General features: G+C 36.2%; 1 protein-coding gene across 1 annotated transcript in view; it reads left to right on the top strand.

Moving 5' to 3' along the window:
- The window catches only part of Cept1 (choline/ethanolamine phosphotransferase 1), a 43760-nt gene that overhangs the window by 5672 nt on the left and 16955 nt on the right, over positions 1 to 21133 (top strand). The window contains exons 2-4 of the mRNA XM_031374640.1: positions 2527 to 2933; positions 8549 to 8696; positions 10768 to 10909. Coding sequence (XP_031230500.1) covers positions 2595 to 2933; positions 8549 to 8696; positions 10768 to 10909 — 629 coding nt within the window. The 5' untranslated portion in view covers positions 2527 to 2594. The remainder of the gene's footprint in view (positions 1 to 2526; positions 2934 to 8548; positions 8697 to 10767; positions 10910 to 21133) is intronic.

Here is a 21133-nt window from a genome sequence, read left to right as displayed (position 1 = left end):
TTCGAGACATACAATCTTTTTCTTAATTGAAAAAAAATTTGCATGCAATATACATTTTGCACACTTTCCCCTCCCCCACTCATCCCAGATTCTCTCCACTCACCCAACTTCAGGCCTTTCTTTCTCTGTTTAAAAAACACAAAAACTCAAGAAACTCTCACACACACACACACACACACACACACACACAAATTGGAATAAATCCATAAAACCACTAAATTGGAAACCAAAATAAACAAGTAAAAGGCCAGTTTAACAAAACATGTCCAAACAAAGCTTAATGAGACAAAAAGTCTACAAAAATACCATGCATTTTGTCTTGACCAGTTAGTTACTCCTGGATCTACCCTGAAGGGTAGATGCCATCAGAGAAAACCAATTTTTCCTTTGCAAGTGAATATCAGTTGCACATAGCTTCTTGGTTAGGGATGGCCTTCATGCCCACCTTTTAGCACCGGGACCCTGTCTGGCTTGAATCTGTGCTTTCACAGTCACTGTGGATTCATATATGCATTGGTTCTGTTGTATCTGGGGGACTTTGTTTTCCTTGAACCCATCCCCTTTAGGACAGAGTACTCCAAATAATCTCCCCCTCTGCATATTGCTCAGTGTGGGTTTCTGTATTAGTTCCCATCTACTACAAAAAGAAGCTTCTTTGATGATGGCTGAGCAAGGTACTGATCTAGGAATACAGCAGAATGTCATTAGGAGTCATTTTATTGATATGTTCCTATAGCACAGTAATTCTCCACCTTCCTGATGCTGCAACCGTTTAATTCAGTTTTTCATGTTGTAGTGACCCCCAAACATAAAATTATCCTTGTTGCTATTTCATAACTAATTTTGTTACTGTTATAAGTTATAATATAAATAAGTATCTGTGTTTTTTGATAGTCTTTGGTGACCTCTATATAAGGGTCATTCAACCCCAAAGGGGTTGAGACCCATAGACCAAAATGACTGCTTTATCAGAAAAATAATATTTTGTTTTTCCTAGCACCCATGGCCTATCTAGTCTTAGGTTTTTGGCCACCCTAGCAATGTCAAGCAGGCATCTCATGGAGTAGACCTTAAATTTAGGAAGAGAGTGATTGGTTACTACTAAAACATTTGTGGCACTGTTGCATCAGACTAATAAAATACCATTAAAAAAAAAAAAACCCTTTTAGGCTAAGGGTATATTCTGAGTAGTGGAAAGGTTGCTTATCAAGTAGGAGGCTCTCGGTTTAGTGCCGAGCACTTGGAAAAGGAAGGTTGCATGTTTTCCTTCCTTTGCTGACACTGTCCCTAGTTCCCCTTTCATCCCTCACCCCAAAAGATGACAAATTAGAAACTTCCAGCTACTTCTTTAGACATAAGTAGTCTAGCTGCTGTTTTCTTCTCTTCAATCTCCAAGAATTTTCCGTTGATTCTTCCTTCTAAATAGAAATTACTAGTAGACTTAACTGTCATTTATACTAACCCTTTTTGATCCTAATATAAGCCCTCATCACTTAAAACCATTGAGATCATGAGCTAATTTGTAATTGTTCTAGTTTGTCCATTATAATTAATAAATATGTAACTGTCCTATTAATATCAAAAGACTCTTATAATTGTTTTCTTATATGCTTAATTATAATAATTATGTTGTCTCTAGTCTTTTTTGATTCAAGTGTAGCACTTCAGGGAATAAGTACTCCAAGGTCCTTATGGCTGTCACTCATTCCCCTTTCCTTTGTTTCCTTACTACTTGACTTCATCAGGTCACCTGTTGATACATGTGTATATAGTGATGTTCTTGTAACTTTTTCTTTCTGTGTACAGTATCACCTGTAATACCATCCATATCCCTTCCCACCAATACAAGTTTTATCTTTGGATTTAGCTTTAATGTAAATTGTTATGTTTTTTTGACAATCACTTAACAACTATGTGCTTTGAAAATGTAACTAGTCTCTGCCTTAGTTTCTGTTTTTCTGTAAAAATTAGGATAATTAGCATATACTCCCATACTCCTAGAGTTATTATGAGGATAAAGTTAACTAATTTATAAAAGGTTCTTCATTTGCAGAGTATAGGTGCTTAATAAATATTATCTATGATCACTAAAAAAAATGTAGTTTAAGAGGATGATGTTTTAAGTTAGTGGTAGAGTACTACATGCACACATGCAGATGCATATAAGATCATATTAGTTATCCATTTAATATTAATTTGCTAAGTTATTACCTCATTTTCTATACACATATCTATATGTATCTGCACCTATATATCTAAAGTGACCAGCCTGTTTCCAACATTTGCTCTCATTGTTAACTAGAAGCAGTGTAAGAGGGAGTGTGAGCTGCAGAATCAGGTAAGCTGTGTTATGGAAGTGTATGACTGTTAAAGTCCTATAACTTCACTTAAAGGAAGTTTATATATTTCTTAGTAAGAGCTAGAATAAAATTAGGTCCCTACACTAGCTTCCTGTTTTGTGTTAGCTCTGGTAGGCTGACTTTTTACTTTTAATTTACTGGTACTATATCTCCCTCCATCCCCCAGGTAAATAGCCACAGAAGGCTACCAAACAAGATAAATAATTGTCTCCAAGTAGAAGAAAACCAAGATCCATGAGTGGGCATCGGTCAACAAGGAAACGATGTGGAGATTCTCACCCAGAGTCCCCTGTGGGCTTCGGGCATATGAGTACTACAGGGTGTGTATTAAATAAGTTGTTTCAGTTACCGACACCACCACTGTCAAGACATCAATTAAAACGGCTAGAAGAACACAGGTATCAGAGTGCTGGACGGTCCCTTCTCGAGCCCTTAATGCAAGGATACTGGGAATGGCTAGTTGGAAGAGTACCCTCATGGATTGCCCCAAATCTCATCACCATCATTGGACTATCAATAAATATCTGTACAACTATTTTGTTAGTCTTCTACTGCCCTACAGCTACAGAGCAGGTAAGAGTAACAATATGAATGCTTGTTATAGTCCAGAAACATTGTAATTGGGATTCTTAGGTCATTTTTTGTAAAGACAAAAATATTCCCATGGCTATTAGCTATTTTAAATATCCTATAAGACTTCAAAGAATCGCATGTAAGTCCTTCCTACTTTATATACTACTGTTGCTTAACAGAAACACAATAAAGGGGTATTTGAGATGGCATGACTATAAGCAAGGCTTCTCAAAAGTGCTTTCTCAGCCAGGTATGGTGTCAGCTGCCTGTGCCACAGCACTAAGGAGGCCGAGACAGAAAGATTGTGAGCTGGAAGCAAGCAGTGCTTCACAGCAAGTTGAAGACAAATCTGACCTGACCATTTGCTCCACATACATCTTACATAGTCTTTTTCTTTTAATTCCTCTCTTATTATGCAAACATGGTTAAGACAGAGTGTGGATACATTTGTAGTTTCTTCTTTTTTGGAGATAGAATATTCCTCTAAAGGTCAGGCTGATTTCAGATTTCATAACTTCCAATCTTGTTGGATGAGATTACAAACATAATACACTACCATGCTGGCTTATTTTCTCAAATAGCTTACTATATTTCAGTCAGGATACTTACAGAGCAAAACCCAATACAGTTGTATAATGACATCACATGTCCTTTGAGCTGATTCACATGGGGTCGTCCGAAGCCTGACTCCTGATTCCAAATGATTGGGTCTAGATTTATGTATTTTTAAAAGATAACAGCAAGGAAGTGGTTAATTACAATGGCAGGATTCTAATAATCCTAAGCCACATCTAGAAAGAGGACCAGGGAGTAAGAGAAGGTTTAAGGGTGACTCAAAGCATTAATAATTTATTGAACATCACAGAATGCACCAGGTAACCCTGATTCCCTGTAATACTTTTCTTGCAGTTTTTTTTAAAGTGATTTGGATTTACTTGAGTACAGAGTAGAAAATGCTCTGATGATGGGGAAGTTTTAAAAATTGCTGTGTGGAAGCATCCAGGTGAAAAATGACTTCAGCACTCTTCCAGTGCTGTGCAGGGAAGGGATAATGTCCTTCAGAGCTGCATGGTAGAAATACTTGTTAGACTGAGCTTAAGATCCATCACACTGGGTCACAGCTATCTGCTGTGCTAAGTCTGTCATCTCTGTGATGGCAGTAAGAGACCTAAGTCTAGCGCTTTATTAAAGTCGTATTCGTGGTATTATGAGAGTTTATGTATTCAGGATGTCTATCATACAGTGCTCAGTAGATAGAAGCTTATTACTCTTTCATTTGGTCAAAGAGGTTAAATATATAACTTCTTCCCTGTAGCTCCCTCCCATGCCCGATTTCTTCTATGATATATACTATGTAGAACAAACATCTAAGTCCCCCTTCAGTTTTTTGTATTTTCTTTATCCATATTTTAAAATCAAAATTCTATAAATTCACCACAAGAGATTCAGTTCATTGTATCTGATTCTTTTAGGTATTTTACCAGAAGTAGTGGTAAAGATCTGTGTACATGTGTTATGAACGTTCTATAAATTTTTATGCTAAAGATTTTTTAATCTTTTTGGTTTTTTTAATACTTTTTAGATTATTATGTAATCATATCATTTTTCCTTCCTCCAAACTCTGCATCTAGATACCAGTCATACTAATAGAAATGAAATTCATTATTTGAATGGCTTTAACTGGCTTTGTTTTTGTTAGGAAAAGAAAAGTGGTAGATGGGTTGAAAAAAAGTTGTTAGTCAAATTCTCCATATAGAAATGGTGACCTTGTTTAAAAATGGATTACCAAAGTATCCCTTTGATATGTTTAAAATATTTAAATTTTATCAGCTTAGTAGCTTAGATTTTGTTTGTTTCTTTTGTTGTTGGTTTTGGGTTTTGTTGTGTGTGTTGAGACAGAATCTTCTATGATTACAAGCATGTGCTACCATGCCTACTAGGCTTCTGTTTTATTGCTTTTATTTAGTTTTACATGTTATGGTCCAAAGAGGTAACTCCATGGTTAAGAGATATCTGAGTTAGGCTTTTAGGACTCAAATGTGGTGGCTTATAACCACCTGTAACTCCAGCTCCAGGGGATCCAACATTTTTTCTGGCTTCCATGGGAACCTGCACTAACATGGGTATACATAGACACATTTACATATGCATAATTAAAAATAATGAAATAGTTTCACTGTGTCTCTGTTTAGTGTCTGTTTCCATGATCTGTTCATTGGTGAGAGTGGGGTGTTGAAGTCTCCCACTATTATTGTGTGAGGTTCAGTGTGTGCTTTGAGCTTTAGTAATGTGTGTTGGTATTCTGCCTGCATGTCTGTGCAAGGGTGCCAGAGCCTTTAGACAGTTGTGAGCTGCCATGTAGGTGCTAGGAGTTGAAATTGGGTCCTCTGGAAGATCAGCAAGGGCTCTTAACCTCTGAGCTATCTCTCCAGCTATATTGCATGTTTTATGTACATGAACATTAAAACTGAGTTGTCCAGGCACTAGTGAGTTTTATTGACTTGCAGTTTGAGGGAAGCTTGTAAAGTAGTAGGAAAGGTAGTGGTGGCAGGTACAGAAGGCAGCTGGGTCACATTGTCTCTTCAGGCAGGGAGCAGAGAGAGATGGATGCTGTACTCAGCCACCTTCCTCCATTTTCCCTTCTCAGTCCAGGATCCCAGTGCTTGGGATGCTACCACCCATGTCCAGGGTGGATCTGGGCTACTCTCCTCAGCTAATCTTTTTGGAAACAGCTGCATAGATATACCCAGGGATGTGTTTCTTGGGTGATTTTAAATCCAGTCACTTTGACAATGAAGAGTAACCATGACACCCACCTTTCCTTACTATCCTTGCATTTCTACAAGATTTGGCAAGTTGACTTTCTTACATTCTATCAGAGTTAATAGTACCTAACTGGTACATGTGCTCCTTCCTTTGCCAGGCTTTTAACTAAGCTGAGACCACACTTGGAGTAGGAGGTTTATTTTGAAAACAAAACAAAAAAACCCTGAGCATTGTAAAATAATGGGAATGAAAAAAAAGTAATTAAATATTAGGTGTTTTTACAGGTTTACAGAAAGGAAGAAAAAGATAAAATCAAGAAAACCTTAGTCTTTATTTTTTGTGCTTACAATTGTTATTTTGCTTTTTCCTGATGGTATGTACACACTAATAGTTGAAGTCATCTGTTTTCATAGTAACACTCTAGCTCATTAAAATCCTAAGTAGGTCCCAAGAAAGGCCTGTGTTTTATATAGCTCTCTAGAGCAGAGCAATTCAGTAGCATTTTTGTGGTAGTGGGAGTGTTCTTTGTATGGGTAAGGTAGTATTTAGCTACTTGATTTGAATGTTTAAAAATATAACTAAAGAACTGATTTTTTTTATCTGATGTTACTTAATTTAAACCAAAATATTTACACATGACTAATGGCTACTATGTTGTGACAATAGGACCTAGAGGATGCTAAGTCCTGTAGGAATAATAAGTCTGAGTCCAAAAGAGGGGCTCTAGTCACAAAGGGTTCCTTAACTGTTTCAATTTGCTTACATGCAGTATATTGACTTTAGGATTTATAACTCTGGCTTTAGAGAGATATGTACTGTGTGATCCTTTTTATAGCCTCAGTGTTAAGTCTGGAGCACCAAGAAAATGTATAAGGGAAGATCATTCTTGTTTAAAAACTAAGTTATAGCTGGGCTGTGGTGGCGCATGCCTTTAATCCCAGCACTTGGGAGGCAGAGGCAGGTGGATTTCTGAGTTCAAGGCCAGCCTGGTCTACAGAGTGAGTTCCAGGACAGCCAGGGCTAAACAGAGAAACCCTGTCTTGAAAAAAAAAAAAAAAACTAAAAACTAAGTTATAAATAGATTTCTAGCAGAGAAAAATCTCTTTCCAGTATAGCATATACTGAATACTTTATAACTCTTGAATATTAATATCATGTAACTTGACAACTATTATCTAAGAAAATCCTGTGATAATAACATTTTATTCATAGTCTAGACAGGAAAATATACAATATTTAAATCAATATTAGTGGTTCATTTTTTAAGAAAAGACAAAGTATTCTTTAATGATGTATCTATAAATATTTGAAAACTAATGTTCAAGTCCTCTGTGAACCAGAGCATCATTGTCCTGGTTCATCATCATTTCACCCTTGTAAAAGCATGTTAAAAACAAGTTTCTTGATTTAAAAAAAATGGAAAAAATATTTCTATTGTTGGCTATTCTCAAGCATTCTCAGGATGCGTTCACTATATTGGACACCAGAAGTCCTGCAGTAAAAAAGCGAGAAATGTGTTTAATACTGCTGAACCTTGTACTTCCCTAATAAAATGAAAGGAAGCTAGGGTTTTTTTTTTTCTTTTTATTGATTTTGATTGTTTAGGCAGCATTTCCAGGTATGGTGACATACTCCTGTAATCCCAAGTCATGGGAGGGAGGTAGAGGCAGAAGAATCAGGAATTCTAGGCTAACCACAGCTACCTATAGTTTTGATTCCAGCAGCCTGGACTGTATCAGATCCTTACCCATAAAATAAGAAATTTTATGGTTAGGCATGTACTACAGGTCTATATTCCCAGAATTTGAAAGGCAGACCCAGAAGGATTTGAAGGCCACACTTGGATATATAGAGAATTTGGGGATAGACTAGATGACGTGATTCCCTATTTTAAAATAAGAAAAGTGAAAACAGATGCTTAAGAAGCCCAGGCTGACCATGATAGCTGTGTAGCCAAGGTTAGCCTTGCATGCCTGATCCTCCTGCTTTCATCTCCCAAATGCTAGAATTATAAGTAGTTCTACTATGCAGGACTAGTATGCTCATTACATGCTGGGAGAAATTTAGAGGAGACAGTGTAGTCCCTCAGAGTTCTGAAAAATTCCTGCAAAATACAGTCATCCTTTGATATTTGTAAAGGATTGATTCTACAGCTTCCACACAGAAGTCCAAGTCTGCAGACGCTTAAGGACCTCTTCTAAAACTGTCTGGCAGGCACATAATCCACATGTACCCTTCTCTATTCGGTAAAGAATTTCTGGATTACTTGTAATGCCGAATACAGTGTACATACTCCTAAGTAACTTTATGTGGTATTATTTTAAAAAGTAAGAAAAATGTCTGTCTGTATTTGGTACAGATGCATATTTTTATACTTTAGAAATTTATATCTCTGGTTAGAGAATCCAGAGACATAGGGGATATATTGTACTTAATGGAGACCTTCCTGAGCACCCTTAAAAACAAGGAATTTAATTCTGCTAACAATCCCAGTTACTTCAGGCGTCAGTTCTTTGTTATTTAGTGTTTCCGTCATCTCTTCCACAATCAAGAATACTTGTAGAGAATGAGGAGAAAATCAAAATCGGGCTGGCAAGGTGGACTCAAAGGGTAAAAGCAGTTGCCTCTTAGCCTGAAGAGCTGAGTTAATTTCTGGACTCACATTGTGGAAGAAGAGAACCTCTGACCTCCCCATGTTTTCTGTGCATGCCCATACGAGCATGCACACACTGATACACACCAAGTAAATGTAATTGAAATGTAGACTAAATATCTGATATTAAAGAAACATTTAGCCAAACCTAATAATGAAACTATCTGAATATTGTTGCTGTTGTCTTATTTTGCAGGCACCTCTGTGGGCTTATATTGCCTGTGCTTGTGGCCTTTTCATTTACCAGTCTCTGGATGCTATAGATGGGAAGCAGGCCAGAAGAACTAACAGTAGCTCTCCTTTGGGAGAACTTTTTGATCATGGCTGTGACTCACTATCAACAGGTATTGTTGCTTTTTAATGCTGAGAATTATTAACTGATAGAAGCAATGTGATAATCAATATTGTAATAAATAAATTTAATTAGTTCTCAAGCAAATGATATTTATATTAAATTTTTAGTGGGTTCTTTTGAGGCTTGTGGTTCTGGTTAGTGCTTGTTCATTGTTGGCATTATTAGGAAACTTAATTACTTGGTTTGTTTTATTTTTCATTTATTTATTTTATTTTTATTTTTATTTTTTTTCTAGTGCTTGGGGTTCATACCCAGGGCCTTGCATGTGCTCGGCTAGGCAAGCCCGCTACTTCTACTACCATCTCGATTTCAGGACCTTTTCTTTTTAAAATATTAAAGTATAGTTGTCATTATCACAGATCTCATAGTTCTAGATAAAAGTAAAATAGTGGATGGCTGGTAGTCCATGTCCTTGTATTTAAATGAATCCTAAGTATAAATAGTTAGGAGTACATTACACACTTGAATTATAAATATGCAGGAAGGGCCTGGATAAAGACTGATGAGATCAAGCCTGGAGAAGTGACACACACAACATGAGGATTACAGCTAATAATAAATACTGTGTTGTGTGCTGGCAATTTACTAAGGATAGATTTTAGGTGTTCCACCACAACGGTGATGTGTAGATTAATATTTTTAATTTACAATGTGTACATATATCAAAACACCCTGATGTACATTTAAAAAAAAAAAAAAGCTAGAAGAAAAGTTGCTGGCAGTGGTTTTGTTTAACCACTGAAGTGTAGGTGAAGTGTAGGTGATATGTCTGTACTTGTAGTATGTTGCAAGTTTTTCAATTAATACTTGAGTGAGTTTTTAGAGAAACAATTATAAATGAAATTGAGGTGGGCATTGTGGTGTACCCGCAACAGTCCTATTACCTGAGAAGCTACAGTAGAGACTGCATAAGTACAGCCTGAGCTGTGTGACAGCATTAGGCCAGCCTGGGCTACTTATTAAGACCATCACTAAAAATCACAAACAAAAAATGAATTTTAATTAGTATTTGTAACAGAAGTGTTTCCTTCCTTATTTTAATTTTACTCTTCAGTTGTTCTACCAGTTGGCATGGCATTTAAAATATTTTTTTAAGTCTTGCATGTTTTATGTCTTGGGCCAGAATTTGCATATCAAAATCATTATTTTATTGTGTTCTAATGGTAGCCTGCTTGGTAAAGGAAGAAAAACAACTAAATAAATCAGATTAAGGGAAACTCCAGCTTTTCATTTAGTTTTCACTCAGTGAAACTAGTTGGGTAACTTGAAAGACTATTAGAGTTTAATGAGGGAACTATAGGATGCCAAGCATCTTATTTTTTTAAATTGAAATGATAGTCATTTCACATTGTAGTTTGAGTTTCAAACTAATAGGAAATCTTTTTCCTATATATAAGACATAGTGATACCTGCTAAATAAGAAAAGACAGTTTTCTACACTGAAGCAAGTGGGCCCTTTTGATGCTTGTTGAAGCCCTCTAGTCTTTTTCATTTCTTGTTTTGTTTCTTCCTCTGTGCTTAAATGGCTTGTGCTTTTCTGGGGAGGTGGTGTTTGCCTGTTTCAAGTGAGTGTGTGCATGTGAGAACCCCAGTACAGCTGCTTTCAGGTGCCAGAAGAGAAAATCAGACCTCGTTGCTAGGTTGTAACCACTGAACCATCTCTCAAGTCCCTCTTTATATTTTTATTTATTTATTTATTTTTGAGACATGGTCTCCCAGGGTAACTAAGGCTGTCTTTGCACGCCTCCTTCCTCAGTGCTGAGATAGGACGTGCTTGGTAACCCCTGCAGCACCCTGAAATCTGTTACTACTCAGTCAGCACTACTATCACTAAGGAAGGAAAATTCTCAAAAACAACTTAAAGTGTTTTAGTTGCTTTGAAGAACTTTGCTTCAGCTAAATGATCTAAAAATCATAAAAAAATGAAATAAGACATTGAAATTATGGTGTAAAAAATATGTAAATGTCATATAACTGAAAGGAGATTATCTGTATCTCATCTAAGGTAATTTCAGCTCTATTGATGCCATTTAGTTTTCATTCTCATTTTTCTTCTGCAGTTTTTGTGGTTCTTGGAACTTGTATTGCAGTGCAACTTGGGACAAATCCTGACTGGATGTTTTTTTGTTGTTTTGCTGGGACATTCATGTTCTATTGTGCACACTGGCAAACATATGTTTCTGGAACATTACGATTTGGAATGTAAGTAATACTTAATGGTGATTTTGTTGCTTTCAAATATGGAGAATATTGCTTATAGATTTAAGTATTAAGAATTGGTCAAATCACTAAACTAACTTAAATTTTTAAAGTAAACTATTTAAAACTGTTTTTTCTTTGTCATACGTCTCTGTATTTCTTTGGGAACGAAGTGGCAGACTCATACAGTAAGCATTTTGAAGGGATAATGAAAAGCAGTAGGCCCTCGCTCGTTTTCACAGGTCTTTCCAAATTTACTTTTTTATCTGACTGTCTTTTTACCTTAATTCTATATCTTATTTTCAAGAAAGAGGTTCTGAACTGGAGGGAAGGGCTCAGTGGTTAAGAGCATGGCTGCTCTTACAGAGAGCCTGAGTACGGGTGGGTGGGTTGGTGAGCAGGGGAAGGAGGATTGGGATAGGGGGTTTTTGGAGGGGAAACCAGGAAAGGGTAATAATGTTTGAAATGTAAATAAAGTATCTAAAAAAAAAAAAAAGAAAGAAAGAAATGTCAAAATAAAAATGTCCAACTACAACACATTTTAACATAGTCCCTGAGTCCCTAATGTCTTATTTATTTATTTCCTTACTTATTTAGAGCACCAGCAAGAATTATTTTAATAGACCTCAAAAAGTCTAGACTATTTAGAAATTGACTTGCTTACCACAAGCTCCATTTATATGTTTTTTTGCTAAATTTTTAAAAATGGAACTTAGGGACCATTGAGATAGCTGAAACAAGTAAAGGCACAAACATACAATAAGAGTAAATTCTTACACAACTTTTAAATAAACTTAATAAAATACATGGTTACTAATATTTTCTGTGTTAAATTTTTAGAAGAAATCTCAGAGTAATTTCAAAGCAAAGAGATTTAGAGAATATGTTTAAGGTCTTTTAAGGTCCATCAGAAGACAGTGGCATGATGTCCAAATTAATACTCTGCTTATTCCTTCAGCAGTCATATATGGAGTAATTCATACTTAGAAAATGTTAGCCTTCTAATTTAAAGAAAGCACTGATTGAATGTTTATAGTTGTTTTGTTTTCATGTCCTTTGTCTTAGACATCTTTTGCTTTAGGTAAAACCACAAAATGTTGTTAAAAATTCTAAAATCATTTAATTTTCATAATTCAGTTGTAAGTTTAAGGGCTGCTGGGTTTTCAGAAATGCCATGATTCTATCTAGATTTAGATGAACCTTCATGGTTCATTTCTTATGGTCTCAGGGGTTTTGGTGTTGTATGGACCTTTGGACTCAGGGGGAGGGGTATTTTGGGTACTGAATCTCTGTTGGATGTAACTTCAAGTTTATTTACAGACCAGTCTCCCTTCAGTTTTCTCTTTCAAGCAAGGGAATTAAGCATGAAAGTAGTAAACAAACAAAAACAAACAGAAACAGTAACAGACAGTCGTAGGAACAGTTTAATATCACAGCTTTATATCTTGCATTCTTAGAATTGCCTGTGATAAAGTTCTTACTTGGAAAACTGTGCAGTCCCATGTGGTTAGATCATAAGATGACTGTAAGGGAGTAGTAGAGATAAGACTGATGAAGACTCAGAAAATCTTTTACTTTTCCTGCTTTGCCAAGAAGTTTGCCTTTTATCCTGATCTGCAAGGAACTTTTGTTAAGACCTAAAGCTAGAAAATGACAAGAAATACCCTTAGAAAGATCTGGTGTGTGGCAGAGAGTAAAATAAGATTAACTGTAACCAAAGCAAAAAGACCCCCTAGTAAACATCAGCATGATTAACCTGAGGTGCTACAAAGCCTATACTAACTATACTATACAGGGGCAGTGTTCTGGTAGGGGGAGGGGTGAATGGAGAAAGACTTCAGAGGTAGACACTGTAAGATGGAGTCTTACCTAGGTGTAGGGAATGAAAGTGCAGGTACTGCTACACTGATGTCGCCACAACTTCTCTTCATGGAGAGGTTATAGGGAAAGTGGAGAAGAAACCTATGTCAGTGGCAAATTCTGTCCAGAAAAATCTCTGTAAGGGATGCTGTTATTATAAGTAGAATAAGAATGGCAGAAAACTTAGCGAGGGGGCTTGGAAAGAAGTCTGTGAACATAATGTACTTGAACAACCAAAATGGAAGGATTCTTGTTGGAATGAAAAGCCAGGAGATTCATGAATTTCAAGAACAAATAATGCTTGGAGCTGCCAGGATTCAAAATGAGAATAGAAAAATGTATTTTGAATTTGACAATGTGAATGATCCATAGTAGTTTCTGTGTAGTGGTGAAGTAGGGGCTAGATTGTAGCAGGATAAATAAGTTAATGTTTCATTATAATCTCCATCACTTTACTCATAAAATATATAGAGGAGAGGACAAAGGACACACACACACACACACAAATTAAACATGCCATAGAAATTACCAAGAAATGGAGAAAATAAGAATGATTTGTGGAGCAAGATAGACTGAGATGTAAGACTGTAAGTATTCTAGGATAGTCGTATAACTGAGTGGTACAGAGCTTGTCTAGTATACCTGAAGTCCCAGGTTCAGTCCCTAATATTGCCAATAATTCATTTAATTTAGTAAAATACCTGGTAGTATCAAGGCCAAAGCAAACACCTAAATTTAAATCAAATATCATAAGGAAAATTGTACAAGTACATTTTGAAGTAATACTGAAATGCCTTTTTAAAGTAAAAATGAGCTACTGCAGCATGCATGGGAAAATGCCATTAGTATTTTACATATAACTAGCTATTCATCAGAACAAAACAAAACAAAAAGTATATTAGAGGATAGAGAATACATAAATCCCTCCCCAGTACTACTGGAGTTCACATGTTTTTCTCATGACCATATATAGCTAAGGATAGGATAGATTAAATACAGTCAATGTTGTATATATGAAAGATAAAATATTCTTTTTGACTAACAAGAACAAGGTCAATTCTCAGCTATGGTTTAAGTAAAGACATTTTTAGATATAGCTTCTTTCTAGTTTTTCTTAGGGAAAATGAAAGCCACCTTACTTTGAGAAATACTACTTTTGAACACTTTTATTTGAATTGTTTTAATGTCATTTATACATGGGTGAAAAGGATCCTGAACAGTTCTCTTTTCCATGAAATAAATTCAGATGTTTATGCTCTCAGTACTCTTATAAAATAAAATGTTTGCCAAATAAGAAGCTTGGGGAGATGGACATGGTGGTGCATGCCAGAACTTTGGTAGCTGAGGGAAGAATATTAAAAGGTCAGAGCTAGCCTAGGCTATATAGGGAGAATTTTTCTCAAAAACCTAAACAAAAAATAAAGAAAAAGATATTTTTGTTCTTCTTAGTCTCATTGCTTTTAGTTCTTATTTTAAGTTCATAGTATCTTGAACAAGTTAAAAAAAAAAAACCATTTAGTGCATAAAGGCTAAAGAGATGGCTCAGTGGTTAAGTGCATGCTGTTCTTTCAGAGGACCAAATTTTGGTTCCCAGCACTCCTGCCTGGCAGCTCACAGCCACCTCTTGTTTTATCTCCACGGGATCTGACAACTTCTGGCCTCTATATAATAAATTGTTTTTTTTTTTTTAATGGATTTTAATTTATCTGTGGCTAAATACTTTCCATCTAAAATCTAGCATTTTGAGAAAACACATATGCTTTGGATACATGTTTCTGAAGTCTGAGCTACATCTTTCAGTACTTTACTGTGGATCTAAAAACCTCCTTTCACAGAAAATAGTAGTGACTATGTCCTCTGTGCAGACCCTTTTCTCACAGTCCTGGTAGACTGAGTCAGTGCTGCTCTAACCCTTTACATTTTACTGGCCTTGAAAAAGTCAGAGGGCTCAATAGAAAAGCTGGGCCAGTGAAAGAAGAAACGTGTTATGAGTTGACATAGAAGTACAGAAATACAAAGTCCCTTCAAATGACCTGGGGTTGGGTAGTGCCAGATGCAACAGCAGTACTGAAAGTGAATAGAATTCATTCTGTTTCCTGAGACAAAGGAGGATTGTGTACTGTGAGATATATTGTATTCCTCTCCCATTTATCACAGTGTTGTTTTTTAAAGAGAACTCTTGTGATTTGAAGCTCATTTGTAATCAATCATCTTTAAATGACTATGGTTTAGATTGCACAAAAGTTCTTATTTCTGCTCTTAATTCTTAAACCCTCTATATCTAGGTGTTTGTTTTTAGATTGATATCATACAGGTGTATATATAGAATTAATTTTATTTAGTTATTGAGATAAACTCTGGAACTCACTGTGTAGACCAGGCTAGACTCAAAATCTGAGATTCACTTGTCCTTCCTGATTGCTGGGATTAAAGATGTATGCTATCGTGCTCAGCAAAATCATTTTTTTAAATGAAATATGCTTATAGATAATTTAAGTTGTCTTTATCTTTATTTAAAACTATATTTATGCAAAACATTGACCTTAAAAAAAAATCTCCTACACTATACAGGCAGAACTCTTTTTTTGTTTGTTTGTTTCTTGTTTGGAGATAGGGTCTCTTTCTAGCCCAGGCTGTCCTAGAACTCACTGTGAGTAGGCAGACCTTAAACTCATGGCCATCCTTCTTCAGCATCCCAAGTGCTGGGATTACAGAAGTGCAGTACCACATTTGGTGGAACATTTGCTAAATTATTTTGAGGGAACAAAGAGAGAAGCAAAAACTTCAAATTATGAGGAGGGGTTATACATTGAACTCAGGCCATGTTTTTTATTTTCTATTGCTGTGATAAGGCCGTAATTAAAACAACTTGTGGAGAAAAGGGTTTTTTTCATTTTGTAGCTCAGTCCATTATGAAGGCAAGGCCAAGCACCAAGCAGGAACCTGGAGGCAGAGGTTGAAGCATAAGCAATCAGGGAGTGTTCTTACTGACTTGCAGTCTATGGCTTGTTCAGCCTGCTTTTTTATACAGTTCAGGACTACCTTAACCATGGACAATACTTTACCCTGTGGGCTGTACTACATCAATCATTAATCAAGAAAATGCTGCATAGTCTTTTCTAGACTGGCCAATCTAATGGAGGCATTTTGTCAGCTGAGCTTCCCTCTTCTCAGATGACACTAACTTGTATCAAGTAGACAAAAAAAAAAAAAAAAAAAAAAAAAAAAAAAAATGGTGTTGATGTGTTCTTGGATTCAGTTTGTTAGAATTTTATTGAGTGTTTTTGCATTGATATTCATAAGAGAAATTGGTCTGAAGTTTTCTTTCTTTGTTGGGTCTTTGTGTAGTTTAGGTATCAGAATAATTGTGGCTTCATAGAACGAATTAGGTAGTATTCCTTCTGTTTTATTATTTTGGAACAGTTTGAGGAGTGTTGGTATTAGCTCTTTTTTTAGTTTTTATTTTTTTATTGTTATTTATCTATTTTTCTTTCTTTTTTTTTTTTTTTTTTTTTACACTCTAGATTTTATTCCCTTTCTGGCCAACCCCCCCCAACTGTTCCACATTCCATACCTCCTCCCTGCCCCCCTGTCTCCATGAGGATATCCCCACCCCACCAGACCTCTAAACTCCCTGGAGCCTCCAGTCTCTTGAGGATTAGGTGCATCTTCTCTGACTGAACCCAGACCCGGCAGTCCTCTGCTGTATATATTTTGTGGGCCTCACATCAGCTGATATATGGTGCCTGGTTGGTGATTCAGTATCTGAGAGATCTTAGGGGTCCAGGTTAATTGATACTGCTGGCCCTCTGACAGGGTCGCCCTCAGCTTCTTCCAGCTTTCCTCTAATTCAACCACAGGGGTCAGCAGCTTCTGTCCATTGGTTGGGTGCAAATATCTCCATCTGACTCTTTCAGCTGCTTGTTGGTTCTTTCAGAGGGCAGTCATGATAGGTCCCTTTTTGTGAGCACTCCATAGCCTCAGTAATAGTGTGAGGCCTTGGGGCCTTCCCTTGAGCTGGATCCTACTTTGGGCCTGTCACTGGACCTTCTTTTCCTCAGGCTCCTTTCCATTTCCATCCCTGCAGTTCTTTCAGGCAGGAACAATTATGGGTCATAGTTTTGACTGTGGGCTATCAACCCCATCCCTCACTTAGTACTCTGTCTTTCTGCTGGAGGGTGGGGTCTACAAGTTCTCTCTTCCCACTGTAGGACATTTCATCTAAGGTCCCTCCCTTAGAGTCCTGATAGTCTCTCACCTCCGTAGTCTCTGGTACATTCTAGAGGGTCCCCCTAACCTCCTACCTCAAGAGGTTGCCTGTTTCCATTCTTTCTGCTGGGCCTCAGGGCTTCAGTCCCCCCACACCAACCCCCACCAAGGTCTGGTAGAATTCTGCACTAAAGCCATCTGGCCCTGGGCTTTTTTTGGTTGGGAGGATTTTAATGACTTCTTGTATTTCCTTAGGAGACATGTGCCTGTTTAGATACTTCACTGCTCTTGATTTAACTTTGGTACATGTTATCTGTCTAGAAAATCATCCACTTCATCTAGATTTTCCAATTTTGTTGAGCATAGGCATTTGTAGTAGGATATGATGTTTTTGTTTTTTTTTTTTAAATTTCCTCAGTTTCTGTTCTTATGTCTCCCTTTCATTTCTGATTTTGTTAATCTGGATACTGCCTCTTGGTCCTTTAGTTAGTTTGGCTAGGGGTTTATGTATCTTGTTGATTTTTCTCAAAGAACCAGCTTTTGCTTTTGGTGATTCTTTGTATCATTCTCTTTGCTTCTTTTTGGTTGATTTCAGCTCAGAGTTTGACTAGGGCATTCAAGTGTGTTATTAAGTTGCTAATGTAGGATATCTCCAATTTTTTTACCAGGGCACTTAATGCTATGAATTATCCTCTTAGCACTGTTTTTATTGTATTCCATAAGTTTGGGTATGCTGTGTCATCATTGTCATTGAATTGCAAGAAGTCTTTAATTGCTTTCTTTTCTGATCAAGTATTCATTGAGTAGAGAGTTGTTTAGTGTCCAAAGGTATGTGAGTTTTCTGTTGTTTTTGTTATTATTGAAGTTTGGCCTTAGTTCTTGGTGATCTGATAAGATTCATGGGATTATTTCAGTCTTCTTGTATCTGCTGAGGCTTGTTTTATGACCGATTATATGATCAGTTTTGGAGAAGGTTCCATGACTTGCTGAGAAGAAGGAGTATTATTCTCTTGTTTTGGGGTGAAATGTTCTATAGATATCTGTTAAATTCATTTGGTTCATAACCTCTATTAGTTTCACTGTGTCTCTGTTTAGTTTCTGTTTCAATGACTTGTCCATTGGTGAGAGTGAGGTGTTGAACTCTTCCACTTTTACTGTGTGGGGTTCAATGTGTGTTTTGGGCTTTAGTAAAGTTTCTCTTGTAAACATGCGTGCCCTTGCATTTGAATTATATATGTTCAGAATTGAGACTTTCTCTTGGTGGATTTTTCCTTTGAATATGAAGTATCCTTCCCCATCTTGCTTGATAACTTTTGGTTGAAAGTCTATTTTATTGGATATTAGAATGCCAACTTCCACTTGTTTCTTGGGAATCAAGATATTGGTGTAGAACTGGGGAGAAAGGGGTAGAAAAGGAAGATTCTAGAGTAGAAATTTTCAGGCAGTAGAACAAGATGGCCAATTTGATTTGTTTTTTGAGACAGAGTACTCTCAAACTGAGTAGCTAAAGGTGGCCTTGAACTCCTGATTGTCCTGCCTATACCTGCCAGGCACTTTCCACATCCAGCTTATCTATTTGATTTTTTTTATCCATCCAGAATAGATGAGAAAATGGTTTTCATTAAATTATTGTTTCTTACTTCTTATCTCCACAGGGACCTACCTAATGTTTTGAGATAGAAGAGGTAGGAAAATTAGCACAAGATTGTGACTTTTCAAAATGTTCATTGCAGCACTAGAAAGAAAGAAAGATTACTTTCCAGTCTTATAGGTAAAAGACACATTTTAAAAATTGGGTGCCAGTGGGGTGGAATGTAATTCAGTTGGTGTAATGCTTGCCTAAGCATGGACAAAAACCTGGGTTCCATCTCTAACCTGGGTTACATTTTCAACCTAATAAATAGGAATAATGGGACTTGGTTATAAACTTAGCACTCTAGAAGGTAAGGTTTGGAAGAGTAGAAAATTAAAGTCTTCCTTGGATAAATATAGATTTTGAGACCAGCTGAGATAGGGACCTTGAATTTTTCTTCTTTTTTAAGTGTTTTCCATGGTGCTACAGGTATAAAATTACAACACTGGGTAAGCAGAGGTAGGCAGATCAAAGTCACCTATGTTACATAGAAATTTCTAAGATGCTTTAAGTTGTATAGACTCTAGATCTAAAATAAAGAAATACTTCCTAGGCAAAGGGACTAAAGATGTACTGCTAGCTCCATGGTAAAGTGCTTCCCAACATGCACAAGGAAGGATCTTGGTTTGATCTCCAAAAACTAGGTGTGATAAATTATTCTGAGGAAAGATGAATAACTTGCATATAACAAACTGTTATTTAAATCCCTTTATAGCTCATTAAATAATGGTAGTAGATTCAAATCAATGTATTTTTTAGGTATTTCCATTTCAACTGAGAAACAGAAATGAAACTTTCAGAAGTTGGGGACTAGGAATGTAGGAATGTAGACAGCCTGCATGGTTTCTATTGCTAGAGGGACCTTTTATGTAATGAAATTGCATAGCAAGTAACACTGGCCACTCGTCAGTAATTGACTATATATAGTACTAATATTTCCAATGCCTACTTACAAGTTGTTTTAGTGTGTTATAGTTCAATCTTTTAAACTACTAATGTGATTTGAATAAGAAATATTTGTGTATGCACAAGGATATCATAAGAGCACATAAATTGTGTCATTTAGTCTGAATGTCTTTTTAAACGGAATGCTTCCTTTGAAGTCTAGTTTTTGCTACCTGTTTTAAGAGGGCTCATTAGAAAAATATCTGAGTAAAGTTATTTTGAAATGTTTGTTTCCTTATACATAGATTCGATGTTACAGAGTCCCAGATCCTAATTATATTATTCCAGCTTCTCTCAGGAACCGTGGGGCCTTGGTTCTGGAACTTCACGGTAACTGCTAGAATATTAATGCAGTTTAATGAACAATGGTGTGAATTCAATTAAGACAGCACCTTTGTCATGCACAGAATAATTGAAGAAATGAAAATTCAAATGTTTCTGGTGGTATTTTACAGACAAATGTTATTAGAAAATAAATTATTTTAAAATAATAGGGCAATAAAAATCCACCCTGTATATAACAAAACTTTTCAAAAAGCACTATCTTTGATGTGGATAACAATTTTGTCTCCATTTACCTGTAGTACTTAACATTGTTGGCAATCTATGTGATATTTTTTTAAAATAAATACCTTTCCACCATTTTTATCTTTTATCATATTTATCTTTTCTTTCATATATATGAAAGAAATATATATGCATTGATTGATTGTTTATATGTACATATATTGCTATTTGGAAACAGCAAGCAGAGTTTTGTTTTTCACACAATTGAGTGACCTCCATGTTCATTTAGGAAACACTCTGCTTACTTTCTTAACTTCTTAGCATGTCCTTTCACTATTGTAGTTCTGCTTGGATTAACAATAATCTTAGTATAAAGAAAGCAAAACAAACAAAACTCCACAAACTTAAGTTAGAAGCTAGACTCTCCTAGTCTCAATTCTGTTTCTTCTAAGCTTTCCTCTTACTTGCGATTTTTGAAATTACCCTCAGCTCTTTTGTTACTATAGCGATCCTTTTGAATGCCTTCTCTTTCTCCTTTTTTCCCCTAGTAGATGTATATTTCCCTAATGAAGTCCTGTCTGCTAATATATGGGGTCTTTTCCCTCTCATGTTAGAATTGTACTTTTGACATTGTGACTGTTAGGAAATGTCAGGTAATCCAGGATCCCTTAAACTATAACATGAAAGTTTATTTACAGGCAGGACTAGAACTTATATTTATCTTATTTTGTCATTCAAGAATGTTGGGGAACATTTGTTCATATGAAAAGCTGACAAGTCATTCTGACTACCAAGGCTACATTACCTTTCCTTCCACTTTGTCAGTGGAGTACCTTCTGAAAAGTGCATTACAGCATTCTAAACTCAGTTACTCAGGGACAAGGATACTCATGGAGACAAAATATCCTTGGGACATGGAAAATTCTGAAACATATGCTAGTAGGAGCAAAACAAAAGCCATTTTGACTGAAACATATGCTAGTAGGAGCAAAACAAAAGCCATTTTGACTTGAGTTTACAATAAGTTTGCATAATTATTTAGACCTCACTCTACCCTTCACCCTTTTCTCAAC

This window comes from Mastomys coucha, unplaced genomic scaffold (genome assembly GCF_008632895.1).
Source record: "Mastomys coucha isolate ucsf_1 unplaced genomic scaffold, UCSF_Mcou_1 pScaffold16, whole genome shotgun sequence".
Classification (NCBI taxonomy): domain Eukaryota; kingdom Metazoa; phylum Chordata; class Mammalia; order Rodentia; family Muridae; genus Mastomys; species Mastomys coucha.
This window is presented reverse-complemented; position numbering and strand designations above follow the sequence as displayed.